Source organism: Anser brachyrhynchus (assembly GCF_964034855.1).
Source record: "Anser brachyrhynchus genome assembly, chromosome: 6".
Lineage (NCBI taxonomy): Eukaryota > Metazoa > Chordata > Aves > Anseriformes > Anatidae > Anser > Anser brachyrhynchus.
In genome coordinates, this window is record NC_137700.1 from 9,312,267 (window position 1) to 9,326,840 (window position 14,574).

Below are 14,574 nucleotides of genomic sequence, written 5' to 3' on the forward strand. Positions count from 1 at the left end.
ATCCAAGATACAGCTTTCATTATGGCACTGCCTTTGTGCTTAAATTTGCTCATATTTCCATTATAATACTGTTTTTAGAAGGTTTATAAATAGCTTCTCAACTTAACACGTGGAATCGTGAAGAGCTTTTAAGAATAAATACATTTCTAGGGTTTTAGTTGTATTATTATTATTATTATTATTATTTTTAACAGGTAGATTTATAATTTTTAAACCCTGATTTGTTCTTTTTCTGTTTCTAATCAATTATATTTCCTTGAATTCTTCTGAGTTCAGGAAACAGCAGTTTCTTACATTTTCTTTTAATGAGTTTTGAGGCCATTTGTTTTATTGTGACTGAATTCCATGTTAAGACTGGGGGAAGACATGAAGCAAGAGACGTTGACATCCAAAGCTTTTCCCCTCAACTCTTCTATCCTTGTTATTTGTCATTCATACTTTCAGGAAATTTTAGCAGAAGGTTGCAAAGGCCATACTTACTGAAGTGGTGCATACATTGAACTGCAAGGAATTCCTAGTGGTGCTTTTTCCAGAATGCCCTTTGATAAAATATGAATGCTTGCAGTCACTTGCTCTATGCTGCGTAATTTTTAGCTGTGTCTTGCAAACTGTGTTTTGTTACATGCTACGTGCTCAATCATTAGATGACTAAGAGCTCATTTTGTAATCCATATTGTATTATTTTAAAATATTTTATATAGTTTATGTGAAAACTGGCTTGCCATAGGCTATATTATTACACTGATTGTCATTTTATTTAAATTTACACAAAATTGTAGCAGTAATATCATATAAAATCTTGGTGTGTTTGATCCTAAAGATGTAATATAAAAAAGTAGTTCAGCAAAAAAAAAGCTTGATATGAATGATATAGCTTGAGCTCTCTTGTTTGGATATCCTCTTGAGTAGAGCTGTATTAGACACACACAGTGAAATGTGAGACTTTGAGAGGTTAATTAGCAGAGAATTTAAGTCCCAACCCAGTCAGTCTAGTTGCTTCATAATAGAGTTAGACCAGAAATTATTATTATTATTATTTTTTGGCTAAAGTCTTGGTAGAAGAGAATGGTGGTTAAAGATCTCAATGGCTGACTCATCATATGGTTATGAGAGCTACTGGAAACTGTAATTGGGATTTGTAACTTACTTCACCAGGTATATAGTGCACCCTTACAAGGTACAGCTCTAACAGCTTATATTACATTAAAATTGCAAATTCTTCTTATTTCATTGCAAGACTTTGGACATATTGGCTGTGTTCATGCCTCCCTAACATATGTACTTGACTGAGCCTAACCTGAAGGTCTGCTTCAGCTTCTGGAAGTGCTCGTCTGTTGTCATTAGCTGCGAAGGGTTATAAATAACTGGGTTTCTACAGATAGATGAATCTGCATTGTTATTTTCCATTGTTTGAGGAGCTGCTGCTTAATAGCAAAATCTCTCTCTTAAAAAAAAAAGTTAAAAATTCTGCATTTCTGTTTTATAATTGGTAGGAAAGGGTTTCAAAATGTGAATTGTGAACTCTTAATATTTAGAATTCAGAAAGCCAGATTATCTTGTTTTTGTCTATTTATTGACTCTTCTTTTGTTTGTGTTTTCTTTAAGGTTTAGCGATGGGTGGTGCCTTGCGGGGGCCAAGTAGTTTGTGCTTTTTTTTTAAGCAATGGAATTTGCTGTCTAAGACTCAAAGCAAGACTATAAAAACAGTTGATTCTGGATTTACATGAATCTCCCCCATTTAAATGTGCTTACGTAGCTGTAGTTTGATTCTTCTGCAAGATGTTTTTATGTCTACCTTTTTTGGTAATAAAATATCCCAGGTAATCTCATGTGCTTTCAGTGTATGAAGAAAAGAAAAGAATGAGGGATGGATATTCATTTCATTATATGTCTGAGAGTTAACTATGACCTTTAATATGAAAAGACTCAGAAACTAGGGTTAGATTCAGTTCATAACACAGGTTTAATCTTTTCTTACGGAGATCTTTACTTCTTTCTTTTGGAAGCTTGTACTTCAAATATGCAGATTTAATCTCAATAGTAAGCTCTTTATAAAGGATAGATATTTAATGATTCTGGTCAATTCATTTCTTTCCATCTTCTCTTTTGCTGATCATATTCACAGACTGGCCTTAAGTTTTATTCAAAGAGCTGCTTCCATATATTTTCTGTATAGGAACAGAATGCTGGAAACAGATTGACTGGAAGTGATGCTGAATGCTTCCTCTATACATCTTGCAAAATACTCATATTCTCTCTGATATTAGGCAAAACCAAAGCATTTTATGTTTTGGTAACATTGGTAAGCTTGTTCTCCATTGAACAGAAATTCATGATTCCTATTTTAGGAATTGTATGGTGTAATTTTCGGCCTGGCCCACACTAGAAATGGTCTCCAGCATGTAGGCATGTAGGTACGGCTATTTCAGAGCATTCTCCTGATGGAGAACTGGTTTATACAAAGAAAAAAAAAAAAAGACTTCTCCATTATTGCTTGCTTGATTTCTGAAACTAGAAAACCACCTTGAAAAAATCAATCTTTATTTGCTATTGCTATCTTTATGTATAGGAAATGCACAAAACTTCAATTTGGAGTATTTTTGTAATTATAATACAGTAGTTTTCTTTGGAATTGGAACAGAATTCTGGTTGCTCTGTTTTCTTCGAAATGGGTTGTGTATTTTTTCTGTTCTTACAGGTGAGAGGTGTGTCTAGAACAGAACGCCCAAAACAAGTTTGAGAGTAGAACTGGGACAGAGGCTTCAGTCCAAGTTAATTTGCACAGAAGATTCAACAAACCCTTTCCATTATAAGAACAGTTGGATACAGCTTGTTTATTTTTTCCCTTGTTTGTATGCTATATTTCTGATTAAATTGAAATTAAAATTGAACAGGAATCAATCCAAGTAAAAATGAAAATGATTTGGATTCCCAGGGAATTATGCAAAATCTAAACTTATGTGTCTGTCTTATGTTTATATGTATATGTATTATATACATATAATTTATTTATTACTCTTTGTTTTGCTTCAGTGAGGTTAAGTCAAAGGACTAGAAGTCAGGAGCTCTGGGGTTTATTTCTTGTCTCTTAGAAAATTGCTGGAGGTCACCTTTTTTTAGTCACTTAACCTCTCTCTGCTTTACTACAAAATGGAGTTTTAAGCTCAGCAGGTTTTTGAAGAGTAATTCATTAATGTTAAAAAAAAAAAATATATATATATATACACACATTTGTCTGCCTTGGCTGTCAGGTGCTAAAGAAATTGAAATTACATTTATGTTCTTTAAATAATGAAATTATCTAGTGCTAGGGCTCTCATGTTGATTCTGCTCTCCTGTAATCTGTTAAAACATAAAAGGCAAGAAAAAAGACATTTTAAAAAGCTCCTGTTTTGTAACAGCTCTGTCTTTAACTTCTGGTAATGGCTATCTCTTGTCAACAGAGTACAAATCAATTTAAAGGCAAAAGCCAAACACTCTCATTTACATACTGTTAACTGCTCTCTCTTTTCCTGTTAAACAGGAGGAAAAAGTCATTAGACTTGAGTCAGCTGTCTTATTAGCAGAGGGGTGGGGTAGGATGTGAGAAACACCTTTTTAGAATATACATCTGAACAGATAGCTCTGGACAGGGACAGCTACACACTTCCAAGGTTTGTCCGTTGCTCGAGAAGCTTCTGCTTTTTTTCATTTATAAACTCTCATGTTTTCATTGTCAAATATTACCAAAATGAAGAGCTGCTCTTTAGTTTCATTGTAACCAAATCCCCATCAGGCCAGAGGGACTGTATGAAATAGTGTAGTTGACAATTGCCATGCATACACATAGAGGGAAAAATCTCTGCCATGACATTCCTTTATGATTAAAACTTTGTTACAAATCATGAATGAATTACGGAAGAGAAAGCTGGAAGAAATCAGACTGATTAGCTGAAGGACGTGGATAAAATGACATTTCTGAGACCATTGTATTCTAAAGGATTATTTACTGTCTGCTTACAGAACATCTGAAGTCCTTTTGCAGAGGGAGTCAGTTTCCTGTTTAGCGTAATGTTTTTGTAAGATAATGAGGGCAAAGCGTGAGCCATAGGCAATGATGCTGTGATATTAGCTGTGACAGGGAGCTTGATCATAATTATCTTAACGAGGATAGGGTTAATTACAGTGGAAACTTAAAGTTTTTTCTATTTGAATGAGATGATGCTGAATACGTTGTGATGTTTTGTCGGTTTGATGTGACTTGGGAAATTGCAATGGAAATCTCTTGGCAGCACTTGCTCTCCTCTGGGAGCAGAGTGTGAGCCCTGCAATGAGGTAACTGAGATGGTACCTGTGGGTGAGATAATGGGTATTTCATGTCATTAGGGCAGGGAAAAGCAACCTGCAATACACCTTAGTGATGTTTATTAGCTTTCTTAAACCGGGGAACTGCTACTTACCACTGCCCTTTCAGTGCTGGTTCTGTTGTAGTGGTAAGATTGTTTGCTTTCAGACAATTTTTCTGCTGTGAACTAGGAGAAAACACGCCAGATCTAATTTTAGTCTGGTTCCCTTCCTTGGGATTTCTCCATTTTTATACTTGTCCCTTTTGGGGTGTTTGCATGTTTTTTACTGTGCTGTATGTATGCGTATGCACTCCTCTCCTATTTTGTAATGGATTCATGACAATACTTGGAGTGCGCTAATATAACTCGTTAAAAATGCTGGTATTTTGTACTGATTCCTACCTCAGTTTCTCAAAATGCTTTCCATATTAATTCACAGTAGCAATCCTTTCTTAGGTAGGTAATGCAGATGGGAAAATGAGGCACATGGCAAGTTACAGTGCAAACTTCAGGAAGTCACCTAAAACCTATTCCATGGATTGTATGCACACTTTTCAACTTCAGAGTACAATTGCTGGGCAGTATTTCCTTATATATTATGATTATAGATGTTGTTGCCTTGGATTTTGTAGGCAGTATCATTGAATGACTATGAACACATTTTTCATTCTTTCTTTACCAGCTGTCTTTCCAATTTTACGTTGGTGCTAGTTTTTTTCATCTGTTTAAGGTGAAAAAAGCAGAATTCAACGAATACCAAAATAACATATGGATGTAAATTTATGTTAATGTCTACACCCTCTCTCAGTAGTGTGGCAACCCCTCCCATCTCCCTGGGCTCTGAATTTAGCTGATTAAATCACCAAGTGCACACTGCTCTGATGACATGAAAACAACAATTAATAAGCAACCCCCTGTGTAACACAGCTCCTTTTTAACTGAGCAGCTAATAACATTACATGGCAAAAATTATCAAAACCAGACAGGTGTAAGGAGATTTGCGCACAATTTTCTCTGCCTATCTATGAAACTAGTACCCTTGTATTCAGGCTAGGCTTGTGAAAGAAAGGTTGTTTCAATAGGCAACTCCCTCTAGTGTTTCAAGGCCTTTTGTCCCACTTCATGGCTTGTCATTTTGTTTTATGCCTCCCCTGCAGCAGTTTTGGATGTGTGCTTTCTTCTCCTTGCCAGTTGCCAACCATTTGCTGATTCTCATGATAAGAGTATTATATTTGCATAACATAACTCAGGAACAATGTGTATTTTGATGTTGACACTGACCAGAGACCAAACAATGTTTTTTCACAAAGGACCTATTAACATCCCATAAGGCTCTGTGGTGTTGACAAGGAGGTGGCCTTCTCTGAACTCCTTTGGCAAGTCAGAGTCTTACATTAAAATGTGAGGTTTGGAAATAATCCACTATTTATATAATAAAGAGTATTTAAGGGGAATTTGCTAAACTAGGTTTGTCAAATAAACTGAAATGAAAACTCCTAACAGCTTGATAAACTCACTGCTACTTCCTCTGGATTATTTTGCCTTTAAAAGGTACTTGGGGGGGAAAGCACTCTCTGAAATGTTTGCTGATCTCCTTATCTTGACTTTGGCAAAACCAAGTCTGTTACGACCCCTTTGCTGAAATGGCTAGCTTAATACAGCATGCTGCGCAGCACTGTACAGATCATGCAGGCTGAATCAAGCTTTTCCAAACAGGTTGTGTAAAGGCAAGTGCAAAAACTGTGACTATTATTGTGGTGGTTGTTTCAGTACATTTAGAATAAAGGCTTTTGTTCCTGCAGTTTCAGAAATGGTAGTCTCAGAACGTGGTAACAATATAGATATGCCGTAGGGCGTAGGCTTGGTAAATTTTCTTCAGGTCTGGCTGCCTGGTATCAACCTGGCATTAGGAGTAGTTGCATCTCCCTTCCAGAATGCCAAGTCAACAGGGCTTGAAGCATTTAGGAGTCCTTGGATTTGGAATATACTGTTTCTGTGTTTTGCTAAGTGTTACTTAAATGTTTAATGTACAGTACTCCGTTCAAAGGTCACAGACTTGATTTTCTGGAGAAAAATGTTTGAACCCTCTAACTGTGAATTATAAGTGGCCAGTAAGTTGCATCTACAAAAGCTGTAATTTGTTTTTGTTGGACAGATGAATGTTAAATTGTCTAATTTGAAATCCGTATACTTTCTAATAATATTTGTGTTTTCCTCCAGTTGTAGTGCCCATAGAACTCTTTAACGGGGACCTGAGCTGTATTTTGATCTTTGCCAAAAGCTAGGGAAGGGTGGGGAAATCCCTTCAGTATAAATGTCATTGGAAAGTGAATAAATAGTATAGACCGTATCTCCCTTATTCATCACATTTTATAAAACAGCCAAGAGATACAGTGATGATCTTCCCACTGGTAGGCATAGTAGATCAGCTGTCAAGTCATGCAATCTCAGCATATCTTTAGATGTCTGGTAGGTGAATAAGCTGTGAATGTGTGTCTGTGCATATGCTCCATATACCATGAGCCTTACTTGATTAATGCGTGTTTTTTTTTTTTTTTTTCCTACTGGAATGTGCAACCATTAAGAATCAAGTTTGGAATAGGTACCAGAAATGGTGGTGTTCTTTTTTTCCCCTATACTTTACTATCAGGGGAACAAATACCTCTAGAATGCTGTTTATTTGTAACCTATCATCCATGTTCCATGGATGTGAAATGCTCCTTTTTAAAGCTGCTCTCTGCAGTCTGACCTGTGGCTTGACAGTGGGACAGAAAGTTCCAAAAAGGAAGTAAATGTCTTTTCTGTCTGGAGTAATTCTGCATTTTATTTTGCAGAGGACATTTTATTTTGTTTGCAGAGACTCATGGAGAAGCAAATTAAGTGGTTAATAAAAAGAAAAAAAAAAAACATTTTCCATTTCCTATTATTGCATGTAGGGTAACTGCTAAGAAATGATACTTGAAGTTGTATTTATTATTGTTAGCGGGGTATGATATTTCTTGGCAGAAATGATGGATGACAACTTAAATTTGTGTCCAGGGAATGAAGGTGAACTGTGACAGAGTTATTTATCTTGGGAATGGAGGTTAGGGTCAGGCGAGGCTGGGTGCCTGAAGGCACAAGACATTGACAAATTCATCCTGCAGGCCCCATATCTGAAGCCTTTTGTTTTGGATCCTGGCTACTCACTAAGTGACCCCCATCCTTCATCCTGCCAGCATGTGAAGGATGTGTTGCAGTGCCAGCACTCCCTTTGCCACTAATGCTTGTCATTCACTCTTCTGACAGGCCCAAACCAAAACTATTCCCACTCTTGAAAGGGAAGGTTAAAATATTTATTTCAGCTCATAATGGCCTCCCTGATTTAGTGGAGTATCATTTTTCCTGTTGTCTTTGTCGTTTGCAGGTCACTAGAAGGACTGAAAACATTCAGTTACTTGGAAGAGCTGATCTTGGACAACAATCTACTCGGAAATGACCTTCTGTTACCCAGGTTACCCCACCTCCATACCTTAACGCTCAACAAGAACCAAATATCCTTTCAAAGAAATACCTGCAAAATGTCAAATGAGTTTTATGTGTCAGCCAAATTAAAGTATGTGAAATATAGTTCATGTGCAGACAAAGCATTCTCTTGCTTGGCACCTGGAATACTTCATAGTAATTTATTATAGGTCATTCATAAATGAAATGCACCATTATATCTTCCTGTTGCTCCATTTTAGTGAGAGATCTAAGTTATGGCTCTGAAGAAATCTTTTTTAATAGATAAAATAGAAAAAGAAAATAATGCCAGTGCTACCAGAGTGCTGCAGTTCCTGTGTTTGCTTGGGGTTCTGTTGCAGGCTGACCTCTAGTGGAATACAGAGTGCAGTGAAATGATATTAAGTTTTTATATTTCAAATAGCTGTTAAAACAATAAAGTAAAGTAAAAACAAACAAAAAAAAAAGAAAGAAAAGCAATATTTCTTTTTATGTTAATGAAGGTGGTAATAGGTTTAATGTGGTAGCTGCTGTGCAGTAGCAGCAATTAAAAGCGAGTCAGTGTATTCTTGGTGTTTCAGCTCTGTATGGATTCAAATGAAATGCTGTCCAAATCAAGGTCTTTAATACATGAAAATATTTAGATGGATGGTCAAGTCTGTTCATAACCAGTTAGGCACTCCTGCATATGTCTGAAGTTAGTGCCTGCCTATGTTTATTCATAATAAATATTTCAGCATTTGCCGAAACATTCTGCTGAATTGGAGCTCTCAGTCTGTAGGCTTATAGATAATGGTCTGTAAAAACTAATTATCTGCAAGGGCTGGCTTTGGACTTGATTATTAAATCATTTTCCCATACTTTGACCCTTATGGAGATTTGGAGATGTGTAATATATGATTTTACAAAAGTGATGGGTGATCAACTTGTGGCCAAAAGGCCAGCTGAGGCCTGCAGAGTCTTAGAGCACAGACTATGAAAGCCCTCTCCTTGTAATTGCAGAGTGAGGACAAGGCTGTTCAACTGCAGGCTTTTATTACAGACAATGTAAACAGAGAACAATTTACCTCCTACTAAAAAGCAAAATCCTCCTACTGAGGAGAATAATAATAACTACAGATTCTATGATTTCTGCATTTATTTTTGATTTTATAAATAAATAAAAATCAGCAGAGTAACTTTTATACTTGGGGGCCCTGGAAATTTGCCAAGAGTGTCTCTTGAGCCATGAAAGTCATAACTGTACTCGGTATTTGGCTAGATTTCAGGTTAATACCAGGATTCTGTGGGTTGGTTTTGAGTAACTGTTTTGTTTTATTATTTGCTGCTACAGTAAAATGTGAATTGGTCATGCTTTGATGAAGAACGTACAAGAACGTTTTTGCTGATGCTATTGATGTTTGATGCAGCGTATTTCCATCTACAAAGCATGAAGTGTGAATTCATCTCTGAGATCCTAGAGTGTGTGTGGTGTGTGTGTGTGGATGTCTGTTTTGGGTGGAGGGGTATCGAGGAGGAGTTTTGCAGTTAATAAAGGGAAGGCAGGTATACGAAATAAGAACTCAGTCAACAAAATCAGAGGAAAAAAAAAATCCTGTCAGTAGTATTCTCTGAAGAGGTTTTGTTGGTCTCACAGACATACTTAAAATACCGTTGTCAAGTTAGTAAGCTCTCAAAGTCAATGACAGTGATAAGCAAGGTTTGATCTATTCTAGCATTTTTTAACTTCATAATTTTAAGATTGATTTTGAAGCTTTGAGAATATTGATCTACCCAGGTTATAGAAATAATGTATGCATTTTATAGCGTGCTGCCAATAATTTAACAGAGGAGTTGCAGAAATTTTTGTAAAGCATCTAACGTATACAAACTGCCCAGCGAAGAGAAGATAACCACTGTTCTTCATTAATGTTTTGAGCCCTAGGGAACTGTGATCTCTTGTAGGGAAGATAAAGCAGTCTGCAGAAGCAGAGAGGCCTTCCAGATTCCTCTCTTCAGTGTGGATAGCATATTTGCAAAAGGGCTCTTGTGAACTTGGATCACTTCTTTTTAAGGAATCATTTCTTTAGAGAATTTTTTTTTAAATGTTCAAATCTACATTTAATAGAAATAAATGAAATACATTACAGGAAAGATCACTTAATATATGACAGTGGCATTACAGAAGGGACACAAATGAGTGAAGAATACAGATCGGAAACAACACTGGAATTGGTGTAATATTACCAAGTGTACATAAATATATGCATATGGAGAGACAGAAAGAGACATACAAATAAAAAGCGAAATTGATCCATGTGAAAACTAGAATAACATGCAAACTTTCAGTCTCATGTGAGAGCTTTCCTGGGGATCTCTTAATACTACTGTACTCTGTTTGCTCTTTCTCTCCTTTTATTGTGGTTTTGTTTTGATCCAGATAGTTCTGATAAGAGCTTTCTGCTCCTTTAACATGGCTCACACATTGTATGGTGCTGTACGTATATTGTCTGGATACACTGTACAAATATGAAAGCTTATCTCGAAATCACAAAAATACTTAGAATCCTCCACTATTTTTTGTCTTTAAATACTGGTTTTGTATTTCAGCTACAGGTAGTCCACTACCAGTTTTTCTCCTGTAAGTGGAAGAAGCTGATTTAAAAATTACAGTTTAAAAAAGTTTCCTAGTGTGATACCTGAAGTTTCGTATAGTGTGAAATCTGTTCAAAAATATTTTAAAATGCAGACTAATATATAGGTGGAATACATAAAGGTTTGTTACCAACGTTGTGCAGTTTTTGGTTTACATGTCACTAATGTGTATAGTATGATTTACTTTGGGAAACCTGTCGTCTTAGTTCCTCTGTCAGGCACAATGGATGGCAGAAAGCAGCACAGACTAAGATGGGTGGTTGTTAGGAAGCTGGGTTTGGAGGGGGACTCACAACTGCAGTTGCCTATACTTACAACATGAAATCTCACTTCTTTTAACTGTATTCACTAGGTACTAAGAGTTGCAGAGGAAACCTCCGCATAGGTTTATTCTGAGGTGTGTGTGTTATGGCAGTGGTTGTAGCAGTGGGTTTCATGGCTGTTCACTGTGCTGATAGTGGCTGTTCTTACAATGGGATCTACACTTTATAGTGTAGATGTTCAAATTTCCTTGGATGTTTCAATCCTTTTAATATTTGTTAAAGCTACCCAAAGGAGCAGCAATGGTAATTTTTTAAATATATTTTGAAAAATATCACCTCTCTGCTGAAAATTAATTGGTGCTCACTTCCTCATTTCAAAAGAGACAGGACTGACACAAAACAGGTCTGAGATTCTCAGGTAAAAGCTCGCTTTCTTTGCTTAGTCCAGTAAGCTGGTCATTCATTTAACATTAAAGAATAAAGATGTTGAATGTAGATGTAGAATGCAAACATTGAATCCAAGTCTAGTTTTGGAATGATTTAGAGGAAAACCAAAATATTTCACACCACAGAGTGGGAAATACAGAGCTGGGCATAATGCCCAATAATGGTATATGCATTACTTATGACAAGGGGAGCTATCAGTGTGGTTCAGATCTAGGGGTTATGTGTTCTTGAGTCTTTGAAAAAAGCATGGATTGAGTACCTCAGCTAAAGAATGTACCAGTACATACCTGTAGTACAATCTGTCTTCATGGAGTTCTTATCATAATGTCTAACCCCAAGCTGTAGATTGTCATTTATTTTGCCAGTGTGCTTGTTCCCACATTGTTCTGAAGTGCTTGAAGACCTAGAAGTCCCAGTCTTTAACTAGAATCTCATTATGTTAAGTGCTGAGGACTTGATGTTTAGATTGAGTGAATACATTAAAGACATAATATATCTTCTATTATTCACAGATCCCTATCACTACTAAACAAAAATCTAAGCTGAAATATTAGAGCATTATTCCTGCATATAGTTCTGAGAACTCTCCAAGTGACAGATTTGGTTAAATCTGAATGTGGCTCGTTAGACAGCCACAGTACCTGATGAACCAAAACCCTAAATGAATGCTGTAACATATTTTGAATTTACTTGAATTTGGAGCCTTTTTTCTCCTTCTCTTAACCACACTAAACCCCACCTTTCTTCTAGAATGAAATGTACCTGAAGCAACAAGTAAGTAACGTGAATGCCTAATGCTAAACATCAATGAAAAAGAGAGGTGGTCTTCAGTCCAGGCAATTCCTTCTCCTCTTCTACAGTGGTCATTTGGACCAGTTTGACTGCAGTTGTCAGAATTTTTATAAATGGTGAGCTGCTGCTTTATTCTTCATTGTCTGTGTTGTCTTGGGAACCTTGAGCAACAAGTGGAAGGAATAGTGTCAAAAAAAAAATCTTAGAAAGAAAGGATATCCGTTTTCAGGACGGACTGCTCTAGAGCACCAGAAATGTAATTTGATTGCAGAAATAGAAGCACATTTCCTTCTCCTCATCTTTGAATAGACTAGAATAGCTCAGTTGGAAGGGACCCTCAAAGCTTTAACTGCTTGACCACTTCAGGGCTAAACAAAAGTTAAAGCATATTATTGAGGGCATTATCCAAATACCTCCAATTAAATGCCTAACAACATTAAAAACATCTTAAAATCTGCAACCTGGGAGCCCTGGGCTTTCTGAGAGACCCTTAAAATCACTGGAAAGTTCAGCTATGCAGAGAAAGCTAATGCTACTCCAGTAGACAGTATTTATTCAGCATGTAGCAAGCTCACCACAAGATATATGGACTTAATTACCACCTGTGCTGCACGTTTTCTCTCTTGAGCATTGTGGTTTTAACGTGAGTGAACAAGGCCCTATCTCAAGGCCTTATCTCCCCATCAGACAGGGTTCAGACCAGAATGTGGCATACAAATGACTGTGTGTGACATCCTATTGCACACAGAGAAGGGGAAGATGTATACTTGCATATTGCAAGCTATTTCTGTGGTTATCCAACCCTGAAGACCTAGCACATTCTAATGGAAAAGCGTTCAGGTGGCAAAGATCTTTTCATACTGCATTCAGAGGAGAACTGGTAACTTCTGCTTCAAGGCTATTTGCCTGGGGAATCGCTTGTGATTGCTACATCATGTTTGTGATAAATTTAATTGAAGCAAATGTTTCAAATGTGAATAAATACAGGTACCTTACTCATTTATGACTCTGGTAAAAGTGCTATCCAGCTGTTTTAATGCTATGTTGACTACGGCATCTGCATGACATCGTTGGTTGACAGAAGACTTTTGAGTGGCAGCTTTGTGTCTTTCTGTGTGGTGGTCTAGAATTCTGTGTAATGTTTCTGATATTCTCTAGGCAAACATTTTGTGAATATTTTGAATATAAAGGTGATTGCTCCTTGTTTTGTCCCATTGCTTCCAAGAACTTCCAAAAACTGTAATTTCAGAAGGTCATGAATGCCCTTTCTCAACTGTTTTGGGAAAGCAGGATGGCCAAAAAATTGAGAAGATGAATACAAGTTTTTTGAAAGCAAATGGCAGTACAACTTGGAAAGCACTGAGAGAGAGAGAGAGAGAGAGAGAAAGAATGGTTACTTTTCTCATAAAGTCAATTTGAGTGTGACTGGTAAAAAGAACTGCTGGCAGAGGAAAAGGTTACAGAAAGAAATTCCAGTTTCCTTTCCAGACTTCAAACTGTATTAAAAACAAAACAAAAGCAAACAAACAAAAAACCCTGAGTGGTGAGAGATGAAATATATATAGGTTAGTTTATTTGGACAGTTACATTAGCATAGCATTTTTATGCAGTTATGTAGAATAATTTCATTTAGAAACTGTTATCAGATGTTGTGTTTCTGTGTAGGTTTTACCAGCAGTTCATAACCGCTGAAAAAGCAATTTATGAACCAAACATATTGGTAAGAGAGAAAACAGTATGGAGTTTGGGGATGTTCAGCATCAGTCCTGAACACTTGGAGCAGCAAGACTGCTACAAACCACGTTAGTTTTAGAGAAGGGAGATATGTCATTTGCCAGGCTTTTGGTTACCTTTTTTTTTTTTGCCTTCTTGAGAACCTCAAAACCTATCATAATAGGTATGAGATGGACAAAGAAAGTAGCAAAGTCCAACATGCATATTTCTAGGATAAATTTTGCTCAGCAGGTTAATTGGACTGCCGACTGTAGTACAGCATTTTCCAAGTAATGACATTGATATTGTTTTAACATGTAGTGTTGCGTTTGATTTTCTTAAAAAAGGATATGGTAACCAGTTGCGTGTGCTTGTGCATAGGTATGCTGTGAACAGTCTACTATAAATATACAAGTGTGTTGGTATGCATACATGCAACATAATTAAGAAGCTTTAAGAAGTTAATATGCATATGAGAGATACCCAGTTCTTGTAAATGTTTCCCTAATTTAAAACTGGAAGTGGTGCAAGAACTCATTATCTTTTAATGAGGATGAAATTTTAAAATACATCTAGTATGTTTCTGTTAATTGTTCATGGAGATCAGGTTGTGCTTTTGGAGGGGACTGTTGTTGTATCATTGCTAGGAATTAATGTTTTAGCTTATTAGTTAAAGGTTTGGAGAGTTTAAAAAAAAAACAAAAAACAAAAAACTTAGAGTTTAACTGACTTTTGTAATAATAAAACATCCCCTAGAAAGAAAAGTGTTAATAAATTGGTAATGATAACACTGTTGAATAAGGAGATGGATTGGTACACCATGGCATTTTAATTGTCATAACAGTGACAATTTAAAACAATTTTCAGATGATAGGGACTACGTATAAGTATTTTCATCACTGTAACGTATTCATCTG

At 36.4% G+C, this 14,574-nt stretch overlaps 1 protein-coding gene across 1 annotated transcript in view; it reads left to right on the forward strand.

The window, feature by feature from the left end:
* Positions 1–14,574, forward strand: part of LRMDA (leucine rich melanocyte differentiation associated) — a 668,732-nt gene that overhangs the window by 359,651 nt on the left and 294,507 nt on the right. Inside the window, 1 exon segment of the mRNA XM_080597575.1 lies at positions 7,732–7,864. Within this exon segment, the coding sequence (XP_080453701.1) occupies positions 7,732–7,864 (133 nt within the window).